General features: G+C 39.7%; 1 protein-coding gene and 1 pseudogene across 1 annotated transcript; both read right to left on the bottom strand.

The window, feature by feature from the left end:
- Positions 1-1,232: 1,232 nt before the first annotated feature.
- On the bottom strand, positions 1,233-12,964 carry LOC141763238 (gap junction alpha-3 protein-like). Its single transcript, XM_074627771.1, has 8 exons — positions 12,856-12,964; positions 12,416-12,508; positions 12,285-12,304; positions 10,167-11,717; positions 7,309-7,370; positions 6,871-6,959; positions 6,210-6,766; positions 1,233-5,164 (listed from the first exon to the last, which is right to left on the bottom strand). Exons 6-8 carry the CDS (start codon positions 6,937-6,939, stop codon positions 4,462-4,464), a joined length of 1,329 nt encoding a protein of 442 aa, XP_074483872.1. The 5' UTR covers positions 6,940-6,959; positions 7,309-7,370; positions 10,167-11,717; positions 12,285-12,304; positions 12,416-12,508; positions 12,856-12,964; the 3' UTR covers positions 1,233-4,461.
- A 290-nt stretch (positions 12,965-13,254) lies between these two features.
- LOC141763241 (gap junction beta-2 protein-like) lies at positions 13,255-18,990 on the bottom strand (annotated as a pseudogene).
- Positions 18,991-19,167: the final 177 nt, after the last annotated feature.

The following is a 19,167-nucleotide window of genomic DNA, read 5'->3' as shown; positions in this document are numbered from 1 at the left end:
GAGGCCATGAACGCACACGCACGCATACACACCGGAACACACATGCATGTGTACATAGAAACACCTCTGCACATACACACATGCATAGCAGACAGTACGGACTGTTTTCATTGCACACACACAAACTGCTTGCTATCGAGTAATATTAATAAGTGGAGCTTGTTAAATATTAAACATACATTCTTTTATTTATTTCAATGTATTTTGTTTTACTGAAAAAATAAATTGATATTAGCCTAAGGTAGGCGTTAGAAAAAACATATGAAGCGTCCAAAATTAAAAGGATTCATCCTCTGGGAAGCATGACTCAGATCAATACATTTATTTCAAATGTGCATATTAGATTTTTAAAATTTTTGCCGGAGAGTGGCACTACAGGAACGGCGTATTCACATACAACGGTTCGTATGATATGTTACGAAAAATAATACCCAGTTTTCTTACGATGTCCAGCAACCCGTGTCCATTTCTGCTCGTTCCATACATCTTTTCAAAATAAACTTCCATCTTCACAGGCAACAACTTAGTTAGGTTTAGGCAACAAAACTACTTAGATTTAGAAAAAGATCGTCTTGGTTAGGTTTAGGCAACAAATGTATTTAGTTAGGTTTAGGAATAGATGGTCTCGTTTAGGTTTAGGGCAACAAAACTACTTAGTTAGGTTTAGGAAAAGATCGTGTTTTGGGTTAAAATAACTCCGGAAGTGACATTTCTTAAATATGGAAGTTACGTGACAAAAAACACTTAGTTAGGTTTAGGAAAATATCATTTTGGTTAGTGTTAGGCAACAAAACTACTTATTTAGGTTTAAGCTACAAAACTACTTAGTTAAGTTTTGGAAAAGATTGTCTCGGTTAGGTTTAGGCAACAAAACTACTTAGTTAGGTTTAGGAAAAGATTGTTTCGGTTAGGGTTAGGCAACAAAACTACTTAGTAAGGTTTAGGAAAAGATTGTGTTTTGGATTAAAATAACTCTGGAAGTGGCGTAACTTAAGAACAGAAGTTATGTGACATAAATCAACGTTGACTGGTTTCACACGGGGTACAAACACCGGTCTCCTGGGCGAAAGTCCGGTCTTTTTTTATCCCCACCCATCCACCCCGACCTCCTCCTTATGCGGCAATTTCAACACATGAAATTCTTTTGAAATCATCGAGCCTTAAATTCAAACAAAAAAAGAAACAAAGAGAGAGAGAATCCAAAATGAACACGAGAAACCATGACAGCAAACTTAGTATGGTACAAAAAGTTTATTCAGTAACAGTTCTGTAAACATCTGAGGTAAATGAACATTTACATCAACATGTTCTTTAACGAAAGGTTCAGACGCAAGGCACTTCTCTTCAAAGACAATCGTTTTACAACGGGAGTGATAGCAGGGGTTGTTCTTCATGTCTAACACGTGGGAGTCTGTGTCCCTGCTTGTAAGGGCGCCATGAAAATCCCATCACACAACCTCCGTTTTCCATCGCGGGATTTCTTTTATTCAAGGCACATCCGTGGTGTAAAAGTTGGAACAGCCAAAAGTCTCTCAATCAAGATTCAGGACAGGAAAGAACAATCGCTTTAGATTAATTTCTTGTCCATTCCAAGTCTAATTTGGTAGTGTTATTTCCATAAATAAACAAAAATATGTTAATATCGCTCCTCCAAGGACACCCTTTTTCTTTTTCTATTTATAATATCTTCATATCCTCTTAACAATGGTCTATAACTATCTAACTGTGCAAATCTTTATCTACATATCAAAGGTACTAAGAACAGCTTGGAAAAACGAGGTTATGAAAAACATTTCAGCAATGGGGAGGGAGGGAAAGTCAAATGAACCTAGTTCTCTTTTAGAGACCAAGCTCAACATGTCTTTTTTAAGTGGAATTGTCCTTTCCCAGATTCATGAAAGGGTTGGTAAACGGATCTTGTGGTTGGAGCTGTCACCCAAGCAAAGCGCTTTAAAAGTTGTACCACGTATTGCGATATCTTTGGTTTGTTAACTATCTTTGATTAAATCGTACACATCAGCGCTAATAACATATTTTCTAAGAAAAATAAATTAAGTGCTTCAGCTGCCATAGCATGCTGACGTTGTTTATTGGCACCTCGGTTTGATCAGAGACATGTAAACATTTTACAGTGGAGTGAGATGTGGTTGAAAGCTTTGGGAAAAAGCGAGTAAGTGGACCTTGAGTTAAGATTATTCTATTCAAACTACAAAAACAACATTTTGTTTATATCGAAATGTAAACATATTGAATCAGACTTTTCTTAAGTTTAGTTATTTTGGTTCTTTAGTGCTAATTCAGGCACATGTGATATAATCTAGCACTTCTAGTTTTACTATTTCAAGTATAAGCAACTATTATTCTGCTCAGAGAGAAACACAAAGATATACAAACCCAAAACGCTGTTTGCCCCAAACCACTCTCCTTTGTTGACCCTCTAACTGGGTGCATTTTTTATTCCTGAATGAACATTAATTATTTGATTTCATAAATTAAAGCTGTTAGGAAGTGAATTTATATCAGCCATTTTTTGTTTTTTTGTTTGTTTTTTTGGCAGGAATCAATGAGAAGAAGAGGAAATTAACATTCCTATGTGGGATATCTGTTAAGAACTGACAGAGAAATAAAAGTTAGCACTTTTTTTTTTAGATCACGTTGCTTTCTTTCTTTCAAAAAAATCGAAACGCTACTGTATAATCTACAGCTAGACTAGAAAAATAACTTCGAGTCCTCCTATACAGCTAGGGGGAACTCGACAGTTCTGTAACACACTGCAAACACAAGCATCAGAAAGAAGGTACTGATTTTTATGCTCTGTTCAAGCTGCGAAGCTTAAAATTGACGTAAATATGTTAGCCCTTGATTATGTCTTCTAACACTGGATTTTTGCATCAAGTGACCTTTGGGGCAAATGTCAGAAAACGCGGAAGCACTTTTGATTTTCTCGGTAAAAGTCGCTAAAAAATTGCAGCTTGACCAGAAACTAACTTTTTAAAATGTAGTTCTGTATAACATCCTGTGGTGCCTATCAATACTATCAATCATTATATATTTACATATTTATATACTTTATAGTTTACCCTGATGTAACTGCAGAGATGTCATTTTGTAAACACTGAAACAAGATTACGGTAACACACACACACACACACACACACACACACACACACACACAGCCTTTGCAGCCTAAGGACTATGTCTCACACAGCCTGTGCAGCCTAAGGACTATGTCTCAGGGTGGGACTGCTTTATCGCTCTCCTCCTTCATTCATCTGCTCCGTCAATGCATCCCTCTCTTCATCGAAACTACAGGCTGGGCGAGCGGCGCCGTACACACGGACGGACAGATTCGACACGACCCGTTCAGCTCCATCATCACGTCACGAGAAAAAATTAAAATAAAGAAACAAAAGTGCCAACCTCTCCTCTGATGTCTCCCAGCAAAAAAAAATGAAAGAAAGATGAAAGAAAAATAATATAGTATTGCTGCCTCTACGCTCTCCCAAACTTATTAGTTAGTCCAATCATCATCATCATCACCATCATCACTATAACCTTTCCTTATATATGTCTATGCTGGCTATATATACTATATACTGTAGGTGTGTGTGTGTATGTGTAATTGTAAGTGTTTGTGAGGCCCATTTCATGGAAGACCTCTCCAAAGAAAAGTGAGAGTATGGCCAGAACAGTGAGTGGCAGCTATGTTGGCTCTTAATTTCTCTCTTTGTGCCAAGCAACTAATCATTAAAACAAATAATTTAGCCCATTTAGTACCTTTTAGTGCATGTGAGCGTGCCCCCGACGAGCATTAATATAGCGATCAAACAACTATTGTCTATGTAAAGATCTAGAGGAGTAATGTCTACCTGAGCAGAGACTGAAGTCTCTCTCCCTCTGCATGCGTTGTAACCAGTGCTTCTCTGTCCTTTGTTGACATTAATTTTGAATTGGCTTCCCTCCTGCCCTGCACATATCCAAAGAGCATTATTATTGTATGTCTTTTAAATTGCGCAACAGTGTTGCTCCCGCCTTTTGTATCAACTATAATGTTTTTTTTATTTCAATTTGATATGAATAAGTATTTTAAATGTTGGTATACTCAGAGTTGGATCCCCTGTGTGCACAGCAATCTCTCCACTGTTCTCTGAAATTACTCCAGATGTATTACTAGGAGATTTCTGCAAAGCCCCTATGAGCTGATGTCTTACAAGTTGAGAAGCTCATGTCTGGCCAAACTCTTTCTAACCCTACTTCTATTTCATAATTGTGAGATGAAAATAAGCAGCCACCTCCAGTTGAATGTGTGTTTTGCACGTCTTAATTGCACGCATGTCTTTTGCTGGAGGGCATGCTTGTGTGGTTTTATGCTGTTAAAAAAAAAATGCTCATGTAAATTGTCTATGTGTACACAGCATGTATGCATGGTTGTGTAAATGTGTGAGTGTGTGTGTGTTTAAGCTACACTGCCAGGTCATCGGGGCGAGCTCGGACACCGCTCCTGCTGGACCGACTCGGCTTCTGGATGTCTCTGGCAGGAGAAGCAGGAGGCTGATGCATCTCCGCCCTGGTAACCACGGTGTAGTCGTCATGTGGGACCATGTAAGGTGATGTGTTTTCATCATCCGTTGCCTCCGCCGGCGCGAGGGTGGAGAGAGGGGTGCGAAGAGGGAGTGTAGGAAACATGGAGTGTTGCTCCCCCTTTGGAAGTGGTGGGCTGGTCTCCTCGTGAGGAGAGGAGGAGGCGGAGGTGGGAGGAGAGGGAAGAGGAGGAGGGTAGGAGGAGGAAGAGGAAGAGTTTTTTCCTTCCAGCTCCAGTGCCATGTTGCTCCAGTTCTGCTCCATCGCCATCATCTGCCCACGGCTCCCGACACTCACTTTGTCACCGTAAAAAGAAGAGGACAGGAAGTCATCTGCTGCTCCGCACTCCACCACGTTCACACTGGCGTACGCCGGCAAACAGTCGAGCACTGGCGGAGAGGTCTGCTCCGGGATCGTCTCGTCTCCGCCTGGCAGCAGCAACCCGCGGTCGGGTATAAACTCGTTGGTGACCCCCTGCTTGACTTTCTTCCAGCCCAGGTGGTAGATCTCCAGCAGGTTGAGGAGCAGAGAGACACAGGCAACCACCAGCATGAAGATGATGAAGATTGTCTTCTCAGTGGGCCTGCCACAACAGACGAACAAAATCAGATTTAATTCACAAAATGTATTCATAGAAAATTTATCCAGAAATAGTATAACAAATGCGCATAAACACACTGTGAAAGGGTTAAAGTTCTAAGACGAAAACACGGACAACTCCCAGACCAAACAACGCCGTGGTAGCGACCTGTCAATCACAAGGTAGCCACGCCCTAAAGCATCCCCTGCTTTTTGGTCTATTTGACACTAAATGGGACCATAATTTACTAAATGAACATCATGCTTTATTGAAGAAGACTCGAAACTAGCGATTGAGACCATAAACTCATGTTTACAATGTTTACTGAGGTAAATCAAGTGAGAAGTAGGCTCATTTTCTCATAGACTTCTATACAATCTGACTTCTTTTTGAAACCAGAGGAGTCGCCCCCTGCTGGCTGTTAGAAAGAATGCAAGTTTAAGGCTTTTCTGCATTGGCTTCACTTTTCAGACCCGGACGTTGTCCACTGGTGTATGCGTAGGCTCTGTGTGGACGTCCACATACTGCCAACTTGTGATTGACCACTACGCTACAAGTGGTAGCATAGTGATCTAGTGTGAATGTTTGGAACACTTCCTCCAAGTGGACAGTATAAATACTACGCGTCTGTGGTGTCCGCAACTGTTCGTGCACGCTTCTGTTTGGGAGTATAACCGAGGCTTTCGGGTCAGGGTAAGGGGCTGGGGCTACGGTGGCATTTTTCTACAGAAAAAATGGTCAGAACATCGGCAAGACTGTTGACGGCTAGAAATAAAAAGACATCCTTGTCTACATCTGTGTAAAATCACCAATGTTTCAAACATTTAAAGAATTTTGAGTGGTAGATCTTCCATCGTTATCACTGTAAACTACAAATGTGTCAGAACAGAACACTTGAATGCGTAGCAACAGTAACTAAGGGAGGAGGGACTTAGCAAATGTTTAAATTCAGGTACATTTATAGAGCAATATGAAAAAGGTTCAGTGTAGTTGAAAAGTTGGTTTTGCAAATGAACAAACACACAAACATAAAACTCTACTCTCTAACCTGGAGATGAAGCAGTCCACAGTATTGGGGCAGGGCCAGCGGCCACATTTATAGAGCGGCCTCAGGTGGAAGCCATAGAGGAAGTACTGTCCCAGGATGAAGCCCACCTCAAACAGAGTCTTGAAGATGATGTTGAAGATGTAGGTCCTCAATAACGCCCCGCGGATCCGGATCTTCCCATGCTCATCCCGAATTGGCGGCTTCTCCTTCTTTCCACCTCCTCCTCCATTACCGACTCCGTTGTGATAGAGAGGGTCGTGGTCCTCCTGGTGGCGTCCGGCCTTCCTAAGCTCCTCCTCCCTCTCCCTCCTCTTCTCCTCCATGCGGACGATGTGGAGCACATGGCCAAGGTAGATGAGGGTGGGCGTGGATACGAAGATGATCTGCAGCACCCAGAAGCGGATGTGGGAGATGGGGAAGGCCTCGTCGTAGCAGACGTTCTCGCAACCGGGCTGCTGCGTGTTACAAGTAAAGTCAGACTGCTCGTCGCCCCACACCTCTTCAGCTGCTGCGCCCAGCACCAAGATGCGAAAGATGAAGAGGACAGTGAGCCAAACCTGGGGAGGAAGAGTGGAAGGATTAATCAGCCCAGATGGAGAAGGTCAGATATAATGTGACATCATTTCATATCTATCAAGTTAATCAATAGTCAATCAGTCACCTTTCCAATCACAGTGGAGTGTTCTTGAGCATTCTCCAGCAGCCGCCCTAGAAAGCTCCAGTCACCCATGCTTCACTCAATTTTCTAGCCTGGAGAGGAAAACAAGAGTCTGTAATGAAGAACACAGGAAGCCCCAGGGAGGGGAGTATAGGGAATGAAAACATGTTCCATTTTTACTTATGTAAAGACTAAAACCAATGCATTAGCATCCAGGTTGAATGTCATCAGCTGATTGAATCGGTGTTATCATCAGTTATCAGCCATATAGATATGGGTTAGAAGGGGCCTGCTACACCTAGTAGGTTCAGAAGGCTGTTATCATCTGTTCACATTCGGTAATAGAACAGACCAGGATACGAATGAAATGTCTATTCCAGGTTTTGAGGTCAGAGGAGACAACAAAAAGTGTCATAATAAGGAAAGGGAAGGCAGACTTACTAAAATATTCTTGTATTGTCAGTGATAAATCCATCGACCAGAGTTCAGAAGAAAAACTATATCTGGAAAGGAGAGACAACTTGTCAACTTTATACATCACCAAAAATCACACAAAATTCTACTTTACTGGCAAATTTCACATACATGGATGAAATCCCACCACTTTGAAATGTTTAGCATTCTTAAACTATTAAAATATCCAACAAACACGGCTTTTAACCAGGAGACCAGTGTTGTTTTGTAACATACATTGTGACATTTGTGGCGTGTTTTTAGTGACGTTTGTAACGTGTTTTAGTGACGTTTGCGGCGTATTTTTAGTAACGTTTGTGACGTGTTTTAGTGACGTTTGCGGCGCGCCTGCTGCTGGCTCATACACGCAGGTAATATTCATGCCTTCGGCGAGGCAAAACGTGACACTGACATGCTATCCTCTGGTGGACAAGTAGGTCTATCAACATTTTTGGCATGAGTTAGAATGTCACTCTGCAAATGTGAATGCACTTATTTATGCATGTAAGGAAAATCAGTATGTGCATGCCTTTCTTACTTTATCTACATGTACATTTGCTTGCAGACGTGCATGTATTTGTGTCCCAGAGCTGGCTGGCCAGTGGACAATGGCTGGCCATCTGTGGGAAGTGAATGAGTGGATAACAGGTTGTCCCAGTTGAATGCCGGACTCATCACATCCCAGGAATGCTGAGGGGGGCAAATGTTTGCCTGGGATCGACTGATATGTACGGACACGCAAACACATACACAAGTTACAGTACCACACACTGCTTCACCAATGTGAAGCCAGTGACAACTTATATCACTTGGATGCAAATCCCAAAACTTCGCTCTTATTTACACCTCACAAGAAGTAAATCAGTAGTCTGAAAAAGCACTGAAAGTCCATAAAGGAAATAGAACAGCCTTAATAAAGTTGTGTTCTGTTGCATTGCCCCTTTGATACAATAAAAGTGTCACAAATGCATACATCTCTGCTAAATTGAAGTTCCAAAACATCCAGTGACTGTTCCAAACCCCTGCAGTTGAACGAAGAGAGGATGATATTCTCAGTAAATAAATGGACAGACTACTGTAACTGTCTACACCGATCTAACAGAGGCATGTGTACATGTACATGATGTGTTGACGTGATGAAATACCATCTGTCAAGACAGACAATGGAGAAGCTGCCAGATGGGCATTGTCCCGGCTGGCGTGTGCTTTTGATGGATCAGAGGTCTTTGTGCTAAAACAGCCCAAACAGTTAACTCTTGACCTGCCGCTCACACCCTGGAAAACCTTTTTAAGATACGCAGACAGCGGCGATGTTCACACGAAAGACTATTCTGCTTGTTTCCCAGTTAATCAGGTAGATTAATTTTGGTTCGATGCACATCCATGAACATTATAAGTCACCTAGGTAATGGGTAATAGCTGGGTGCATGACCAGTGTTGATTCTTGAAGGAATTATGCTCACAGTTCAGGGTCACCAAGTGTGCCAGGATACACAGAAGGTGCACATAAAAGTGCATAAAGGTGCATAAAATGTGGAAAAGTGCATAATACTTTGGTAACGAAGCATGCACAAAGGTGACGTGACAAGTAATAAAATGAGTATAAAGGTATGCAAAGGTGGATAACGGTGTGCAATACTGTGTGTAAAAGGGCGTCTACAGTTCTATAAATGTCGATAAAGATGTACGAAGGCAAACCCTGATGGAAGGAGTCCACCAATAAATAAATACATATACAAATAAAATAAAAGCATTCAAGTTTTGGGCCCCAAGAAATTAACATCCGCCATAAAACATCCCAGAATAAACATATGGACACTTGGACATTAATTTGCAATAAGAAACATTAGTCGCCCATTAGGAACACTGGTTTTAAGTAGGTTGCATGAATTCAAAATACTGTAATAAAATGACATTTTGTACTATATTCTACACTCGTTTAGCTTGTTTGAATAAATACCAAAAAATTGCATAAAGTTACTCTTATATGCTACACTTTATGAGCCACTTTCAGAGATTAAGATGGGGAGACGAGCTTTTACGGCACCCTAATTTACTGTTTCTCAATGTGTTTTAATGATAATAGCAATTGTTGAATCCAAAAGTCTAAAATCTCAAAACTGAATTAATCCATGCGTACATTCAAAATACAGTATTATATTAAAAAAATACTGTAATAAAATGACATTTTGTACTGTATTCTACACTCTTTTAGCTTGTTTGAATAAATATAAAAAAAATTGCAAAAGGTTATTCTTATATGCTACACTTAATGAGTCACTTTAAGAGAATATGGTGGGGAGACAAGCTTAATTAATTTACTGTTTCAGTTGTTTTAATGATTATAGTAATTACTGTATACAAAAGTCTTAAATCTCAAAACTGAATTTTAAAGGAATACATACACATACTTGTAAAGGGACATACAGACAGCAACAACAACATATATATAAAAAAAAGAAAGAAAGAAAGAAAGAAAAAAAAGAAATATAAGAAAAAGAAAGAAAAAAAAAAGTACTACCAGATAAATTCATATTCATGTACATACAACCAACCTCATATATAAATATATATACATACAGTATATACATATCCACAAAACTGAATTAATTGCTAAGATTATAAATTCAGTTCTTATCAGAAAACGTCATTTCCACACTTCATGTAATATGAGTATGGTTTATATATGGCTTCCTGTGTGCATGTCTTTCCCATGGGTAAGTGAATGCAGCATGAGAGGAGCTCCTATAATCCAGCAGGTGAAAGGATGGAAAGATGATAATCCCTCCTCTTCCCTCCTCCTCCCTCATCCAAAACCCCCATCCCTCCAGCATCCACCTGCTTACCTCTCTCCTCTGGAACAGACTCCCTCCCAACAGCAAGCTTCTTCTCCAACTTCTTCCTCTTCTTCTTCTTCTTTCTTTCTTTTACTCCCACAGGTGAGGGTGGGGGGGTGGCTCGAGGCCAGGTGAGATTAAAAGGAGGGAGAGAGATTCACACACAGAGAGAGAGAGAGAGAGAGAGAGACAGAGAGACAGAGAGGAGAGAAGAAACCTGTCTGGCGAAGCGAAGGCGAAGCGCAGCGGCTGCGTCCCGCGTGGCCAAGGCCATCCGCCACTGTCACACATTGGTGTCCCCGTGGATGGGGCGCACGAGGGGGGTGGTGGAGGGGGAAGGGACGTGCTTCAATGAGCGCGTGTGCGTGTGTGTGTGTGCGTGTGTGTATGTGTGTGTATGTGGAGGTATAGGGACAGAGACTCACACCACATCACTGACAAGCCACATTAAAACTATTTAAAACTACTATTACTACTATAAAACAAGAAAAAAAAGGATTTTCGTAGAGAATACCTGTTTCTTATTAAAAAAGATTAGACATATTATTAGTATTATTATAACTGCTATTGTAGGCTAGAAATGGCATTGATATTATATATATATATTTATATAATATTAATAATAATAATAATATTATATATATATATATATTATATTAATAATATTGGGACTATATTATCATAGTCACGAAAGTAGTAGACTAGCAATAGGAGGCTGCTGGTATTAGAAATACCTCTTATTTATATAATGAGAATAAGGAGGCTATAAAGGTTATTTTTTGTTTTTTTTAACAAGAAAAAAATAAAGGATTTTCGTAGAGAATACCAGTTTTTTTTATTAAAAAGATTAGGCATATTATTATTATTACTCCTATTGTAGGCTAGAAGTGGCAATGATATTAATAATATTGGGACTATATTATCATAGTCACGGAAGTAGTAGACTAGCAGTAGTAGGCTGCTGATATTAGAAATAGCTCTAATTTATATAATAAGAATAAGTAGGCTATCAAGGTTGTTTTTTGTTTTTTTTACTACTACTACTACTACTACTACTATAAAACAAGAAAAAATAAAGGATTTTCATAGAGAATACCTATTTTTTTATTAAAAAGATTAGGCATATTCTTATTATCCAAAAGAAGGGTTGCCTTTAAGTGCTTTAATTCTTGCTGTGACTATGGGTGTGCCGCAGGCATCCCTTTTGGATCCTCTCCTATTTACCCAGCATTATATTTTAAACGCTATTTGCACAACCTGAGTTTCATAACCCACCGTTTGCTGTGTAAATTTGAAAAAGGCATCATTTATCTATGTCTGATGCCTGCTGAGTAAGTTGTGCAAAGTCAAGATGTTTCTGTTCCTAAACTAAAGACATTAGTTTTCACAGTTTACCCCAGTTATGTAGAAACTGTTAATACCTGTGGAGACCAACAAGTATCGGAGGTATTCCAAGCATGATGAAACCAGCAACAAAGCCAGTGAGCTGGGCTGTGGATGTGGAAGACGCCGACAAAGTCTCCTCTGGTGGAAGTACTGATATTCCAGACTCCCTAGTACCTAAAAGTAAAACAGATATATGGTTAATATCTTCACTAGTGTGGCAACCTTGACATTTAAAGGGTTACTTAAATATGTATATTACTTGGTTCCTCCTGTCAAACACATTTTATTGGTGAAATTGTTTAAAGAAAAGGAGTTGCAGCACTTGTCTACATAGCACAGCCCGAGAAAACAATGTACTGTAGTTTGATTATGTTGGTCAACAGAGTGGTGCAGGCATGAGTCCTAAAACCTGGATATAAGTTAACTAGATGGCTGAAATAAGGTCTGTGGTTAACCCAAGCTGAAGAGATTTTAACGTTTTGTTCTACAACATATAAATACGTCAGTAAATATCATGAATTTTGAGGCTTTTACGTGTCTTAAAAAAGGCGGTTGCAAGCAAGTGGCTAAATGAGACTAAACGTCATCACGCCGAACACTAGTCTACCTTTAGCTGAGTGGTGGTGACGTGAAGTCGTGCAACCGTGGTGTAGTTCATTTATAGCCTAACGTTAGCATTTTATTTGTGGAGATTATCTTGCTGAACAAAACGTGTAATGAACTAGATATAGTTGGGCTCACCTCTGCACATGGTACCGGGTCTGGAACCAGGATGATAGAGAAAAGGAATGCACACCAGTATTGGAGAAGTGCTGACCATGATGAAAATGGCTACGACAATGATGCAAAAAAAGATTAAATAAAATACCAACGTTTCGACATGAAAGTCTTCAGGGTATTGGTCTGGAACCAAAATCCTAGAGAGCACTGGACTGTCTCTTCTTCCGGGTTTAAGAGGCATCGGGCTGAGCGCAAACAAACAAACAAAATTCTCAATTTGAATAAAGTGATTCCTTGGATTAAACGAGCCGGTCTTTTGAATGCAGTGAAAATGCTGTTTTTGAAAGGCTAAACACCAACAAATATGGATTGAAGCAGAATATTTTGTGAATTTTCTAAATGATTATAGCTATCTTTACCAACAGCTGTTGACATTTAGACTTTACAACGCTCTTCCCAATTGTACTCCACTATATCTTTACATATATAGTTGTTTGCTGCTATATTAATGCTCTGGATATCGTATAGACAACCTTTAAAGACCACAAAGTATTCCAGCATGTTTAGCCTACTTGTTATGGGGTGACATCACCTCTTAGTTTTGTGTCGGTGACTGTCCCTCAGAGGAGGGCAGGTGGTGATGCAGTCACTGCTGGCCACCAGCAGAGGTCAACAGAGGTCAATACAGTAGATCACTTGATGCATCTGTTGTAAATGAGAATACATGTGTTCACTCCATTTCTTTCCTTTTTCTTTTGTCAAAACAGTTTAACATGTTTTCTTTTTTTGTATTTTTATGACTTGATGAATCACATGGTTTAATGGATTGTATGTTTCCGACTATATGCTTTTGCTTTTTTTATGCATTTATATTCAATTAATTTAAATGTAACATTCAGCAACTTTTCAGCAAGTGGGAACCGGATGTCAGATATCTTCCACAGAGATAAACTAAATATTCATTTTGGACCCGCCAACATTTTTTAAATGATTAATTCACAATCATAATATTTTTTTCAGGAAAAGCCACTTTTATTTGACACCTTTCTACAAGCTCTGTAGATGTATTATTTTTGTTCTACATATTTGTCTACATAAAAGCAATGAGACCTTTAAGTATTGACAATTAAGTATTGACGTAAAATCTGAGACAGAAGTCTATCATGTAAAAACACTGAATCATTCCTCTCCACCCCTTGAATGTTACATATTAACACTTTAGGTATCATAGAAAATGTTCACTTTTTGAGTTGTATTTATCTTTTAGGTCATTCACATGTGTAGGCTACCACTTGTAATAGCCTTTTAAGTATTTTGAAAGTCTTTCTTCTGCATGTATTGTCCACCTTGTTGCTGCTTCCTCATTTCGAGACAAGTAACTTCTGATTTGTCTTATTCTGCGTCCTCTCTCTGCTAGATTTTCTGCATGTTTTCCTCTCCTTCTGACCACACAGACTCCTGAAAAACAAGAAGTTAGCTTAAGGACTTTCTGCATTGTGATAACCCAGATTAAGCATGAAGGACATCAGATTTTAATTAATCACCTGACTGTCTGACTGATTAATACCTCTACCTAGTGACAGCCTTGGCAACAAGATATGCAAGTTCAGCCATGTTGAGGACCATGCAGATGGAGGAGGCAGTGGCCATGAAAACGGTGAAGATAGTTTTCTCAGTAGGGCGTGAGATGAAGCAGTCCACCAGGTTTGGACATGGCCACTGGTCACACTGCACCAGCCGTGGCATCTCGAAACCATCGTATACCACGTATAGGGCATACCTGGAGAGACAAAGATATGTATTGTGTGGTGACAGGCAGCATGGCTTGATTATACCAAACCAGCAATATGGCACACAGAAAATCAGAGTCAAGATCATACATGAAGCCTCCTTCAAACAGCAGCCTGAACACCAGGCTGCAGGCGTAGGTCCACCAGAGGGCGCCAGCTATTGGGAGTCTCCGTCTCTTTAGCGTCTCCAAATCTTCCTCCTGGCTTTTGTTGCTGAGCAAACCAGCTCTACCAGAACCCTGTCACACAACATGACATAACATGACATGACAAGATTAAACTAGACAAGACACGACCACAAAAGACTTGACATAGCATGACACGACATGACATGACAAGATAAAACAAGACTACAGACGATAAGAGAAGAGATGACATGGCAAGACATGACAAGACATCACTTGACAAGGCAAAGGTTGATAGACAAGATAAAGCAGCACATGACATGATATGACAACAAAACACAAGACATGGTATAATATAAGATAAGTTCAGACGTGACAAAACAGCTAAAGACACGTGACATGACAAGACACAACCAGAAAAGACATAAAGCATTAAGACATAAAAAAAGACATGACATGAAAAGTTAAGGCAAGTCATGACAAGATAAAACATGACATGACAAGATAAAACATGACATGACAAGATAAAACATGACATGACAAGATAAAACATGACATGACATGATAAAGCAAGACATGACATGATAAAGCAAGACATGACAAGATAAAACATGACATGACAAGATAAAGCAAGACATGACAAGATAAAACATGACATGACAAGATAAAACATGACATGACATGATAAAGCATGACATGATAAAGCATGACATGGCAATATAAAAGAGAGAAAGGACAAGAAAAGACAAGATAAAACAAGACACGACCAGAAAAGACGCGACAGGACATGACATGACAAGACAAGACATTACAAGACAACCCATGACACGGCAGACAAATGAAGCAGCACACAAACCTGCGTTAGCCTCTTCTTATCGCTGTGGTTCCGATAGGCCACGTACATTGTGACCAGGAGTGTCGGTGTGGAGACAAAGACAAGCTGAAGACACCAAAGACGGATGTGGGAGACGGGGAAGAACTGATCATAGCAGACGTTTTCACAGCCGGGCTGAGAAACAGAGACAGACGCACAGATTGTTCCAATAATGAAATTGTATTCACACACAGGTAAATGACATGTTGATGACATGACATCCCACATATGGGTGACAAAACATGAAAATGTATATATGTACAGGATAATATCAGCGACGGTGTGCCCTACCTGTAGTGTGTTACAGGTGAAGTCAGACTGCTCGTCACCCCAGACACTCTCAGCAGCAACAACCAGCACCATGACCCGGAAAATAAACAGCACCGAAAGCCAGATTTTCCCCAGGCTGGTGGAGTGGCGGTTCGCCCCGACTAACTGGGCATACAGAGCCGGCCAAGACATCCTGGGGAAACAGTCAGAAACATGAGAAGAACAATAAAAGGAACATGAGAATAACCATACAATCATATGATACTAGTTGTATAAACATGGATTTATGTAACCAGGTTTGGCTGGTTCCTTTGAACTACACATCTGATCTGACAGATGGAAATTCAGAAGGAAGGCAGCGGCAAAAGATGAAAGCAGAGATGAAACAAAAGAGAAGTTTGAAGGAAGAAGAGGATGAAAAGGAATGAAAGGAGGAGGAAGAGAGAAGGCCCAGTGCCAGGATTCATGTGAACTGATGAACCTCTCTGCCCACTGTGGACTGTACTGAGCTGGACCAAACCCACACTACTACAGTCCTCACTGAGCATCACCATTCACAGCCAACCATTGACTGACTCCCTGATTATACTGATATTTATGATATGCATGATATAATCATTACAGTAAAACCAATTGTTTCCAGTTGTAATACGTTCCCTAAAAAGTTTTTAAAAAATAAACACAAAAAAAACACAAACAAACAGTATACACCGTAAATTATAATGATAACAAAAGTTTTTATTTTCTAAAATTCCTCTTCCAAAAGTGATTCAGTCTTTAGACAATTTTCAAATAAAAAAATAAAGTACTTTTCTCACCTTGGGTCTGCAGTCAGGTTGTTTGCAGGAAAATATTCCACATGATCCTTTCCAGCACAAAAACAAACAACTCACTGTGGCATCACTACTGGCTTCATTAAATTGAGGAAAAGTTGAATGGGATCTGGTGGATCTAATATACTGAGCAAAAACCTGCAGCTCCTGCTTTTTGCTCTTTGCATGAAATAAAAGATGCCTCCAGTGTCAAGTCAGCCAGTACAATATGAAGTGACTTCCTGTGGGGACTTTCAAAATAAAACCTCACAGTTGCAAATCTGTTTCAAAATTTTGGAGCAAGAAGTCACATATGGGAGAGAATATTTATGGAGAAATGAAGCAAAGAGAAAAAACTGTAAAGTGATTTTGATTTAATTTCATTGCACAGTCGCTGATAATAAACCACTATTACTATATATTGTGTTTGCCCCTCCAAAATACAATAATGGGGTTGTTTTGTGAGAGTTTCAGTGAAAGGTTAGTGCAAAACCATGAGAAAAATAATTGCTGAAAACAAAGCAGCAAGTCCAGATAACCTGATGTTTAGTTACAAGTTTGGGTCTATTTTGTTTTATTGTTTTACTTTGGTAAGCTAAAAAGAAATGTGTAGAGAAAAGAATACAAAAATAAATAAGTTTGGGGGGGAAATTAAGGGGTGCAACGCAAAGAGAAAATCGTGCATAAATAAATAAATACATAAATACTAAAATAAATACAGACATTTCAAAATAAATATATAACAAATACAAAATAAATGCAAAAATAAGCTAATTTAAAGATTATTAAAATAAATACATAAATAAATCAAATCAAAGGGAAGAGGAAATAAATAAGGGAATTAATACAAAGGTAAATAAATAGTGGAGCAAATTAAAACAGAAATGTCAATTTATGTCACATTTGATCAATTAATCAATGGCTACATTTATTTTTAATATTATTTTTGCTACATTTAATGACATATTTATTTATTTATTTATTTATTTATTTATTTATTTATTTATTTATTTATTTATTTATTGAGTCATTTATTTGGGATTTTGGCAGGTTCCGTCCTCCATACTCCAAAGACACTTCATGTGTAAAATCAGTGGAGCGCCCCTTTCATTATGCCAGTATAATATGTGACGGTAAGGATGGTTATGAACAACTTTAATTGGTCGATATTAAATGGTCAACCATCTGTTATTCTTACATGGCGCCCATGCAGTGTGGAAGTCAGGGGGTTAATTGAAAGAACAAAGTTGCATTGTAGTGAAAAAGTGTGTGTATGTACAGTATGTGTGTGTGTGTGATCCCTTTGTGAGTGTAACAGGACCCAGGTAAAGAGTCAAAAGTGACTTCTCAGAGTCCAGCCATCACTTGGCAGTGGTCGGCCTGCAGGACAGTGCAGCTCTGTGTGCTGCTAACGACTGTGACCGATGAGCTTCCCCCACTCTTTGTTGAAGTGTGGGAGCAAAACCAACTTCCTCCGTTTACACTGTGGATGCTCACTAAACTGAAAACTTTTGCAGAAGCTGTAACATATTCTGCTCGAGCTACAATGGTAGGATATGTTTGCGGACATGGGTGTACCAGTACATTAGTGAAAAATATTTTGTTTAAAGAGGACCTATTGTGCTTTTTGTGCTTATTTTTCGTCCGAAATTGTTGCACGTTAATAATAAATACAAACTCATGTTGAGTCAATTGCGTTTTAACACCGTCTCATTCATTATGTTCTGTTTGGGACTAACCCTATCCATTGCACCCACAGAATTAGTCCAGTTTTGTCTCGTACTGCGAATTTACGCAACAAATATAATAATAAAATGCATCAGACTCAGTGTGCAAGGTTTCTGTGCGTAACATTTTTCATCGGAAGACAGAGTTAAAAACGCATACGAAAAATACGGACTTGGTTTGCAAAAACCTTTACTCTCCCCCACGGGAACACTGCTCCTGAACTGCCTGAAAAGCCTTGCTTGAAGTCCCGCCTTTTCTTCCGTAACGTGGTGATGTCACCAAGTGACACATTTGCATAACAGCTCAAACAGAGCGTTGCGGACAGAGGGTGAAAAGAGGTGCTGCTGCACAGCCGGTATGGGAAAAGTAAAGCTTTTTTTGAACATTAAAGCATGTTCTAGTAGAAACCCAAAACCTGAAAATAAGCATATAATAGGTCCTCTTTAAGAGTTACCATATGACCACAAATTGGTATTAGCTTTCATAAGTAAAGCAAGAGTTGTAGACATTGTATTTAGAGTCTCCTCTGCGTCACATCACCACATGTAACTTGGCCCTGCAGGATCTGGAGAGGCAGGAAAGGTTGAGACAGAGAGGGCGTCAGTGATTCTAATGGAGTCATTATGGGAATAACAGCGACACTTATTCCTGATGCATATCAATGAATGGATATCAGTGTCACTGGACTCTGAGACCCACTGTTTGATCCTTCAGTCGGGACTGGGCTAAAGAAGAAAAAGAGAGGGAGAAAGGCTGGCGGATTGTTTCAAGCAGATCTATGCCATCCATTCTGATCACGGTCACACAAAGTGAATGAGTAGGGAGAAAGGGAGAACAGAGGGGGCCAGTGTCGGGATTCAGGATACACACACACTGTACAACACTCACACACACTGTACAACACTCACACACACTGTAGTGAGTGAGGGGGAGAGCAGCATGTGACTGAATAGCAGGTCTCAGTTCCGTAGGTGGACTTGGTGGACTGATCCTGGATCAGCCACCCTTACCAAAGAGAAGTTTATTCTAGTGTGCTATTAGCAGGACTGCCGTCAGGGCGCAGGGGGGCAAACGGTACAGGTGTCCCTGGGCCCAAGGCCAGGGGGTGGGGCCCATGCAAAGGTCTATGGTTGACCCTTAAATGGGATCAAGAACAACACTTAACTTACTGACCTAAATATCTGTGTTGTTTATCTTTTGTACAGTGAATATCTTTGTTTTATCTATCTCTATACAGTAAATATCTGTGTTGTTTATCTTTAGTACAGTGAATATCTTTGTTTTATCTATCTCTGTACAGTAAAT

The sequence above is a fragment of the Sebastes fasciatus genome, chromosome 24 (assembly GCF_043250625.1).
Source record: "Sebastes fasciatus isolate fSebFas1 chromosome 24, fSebFas1.pri, whole genome shotgun sequence".
Classification (NCBI taxonomy): Eukaryota; Metazoa; Chordata; class Actinopteri; order Perciformes; family Sebastidae; genus Sebastes; species Sebastes fasciatus.
The sequence above is the reverse complement of the archived record's forward strand: the minus strand, read 5'-3'. Positions and strand labels throughout refer to the sequence as shown.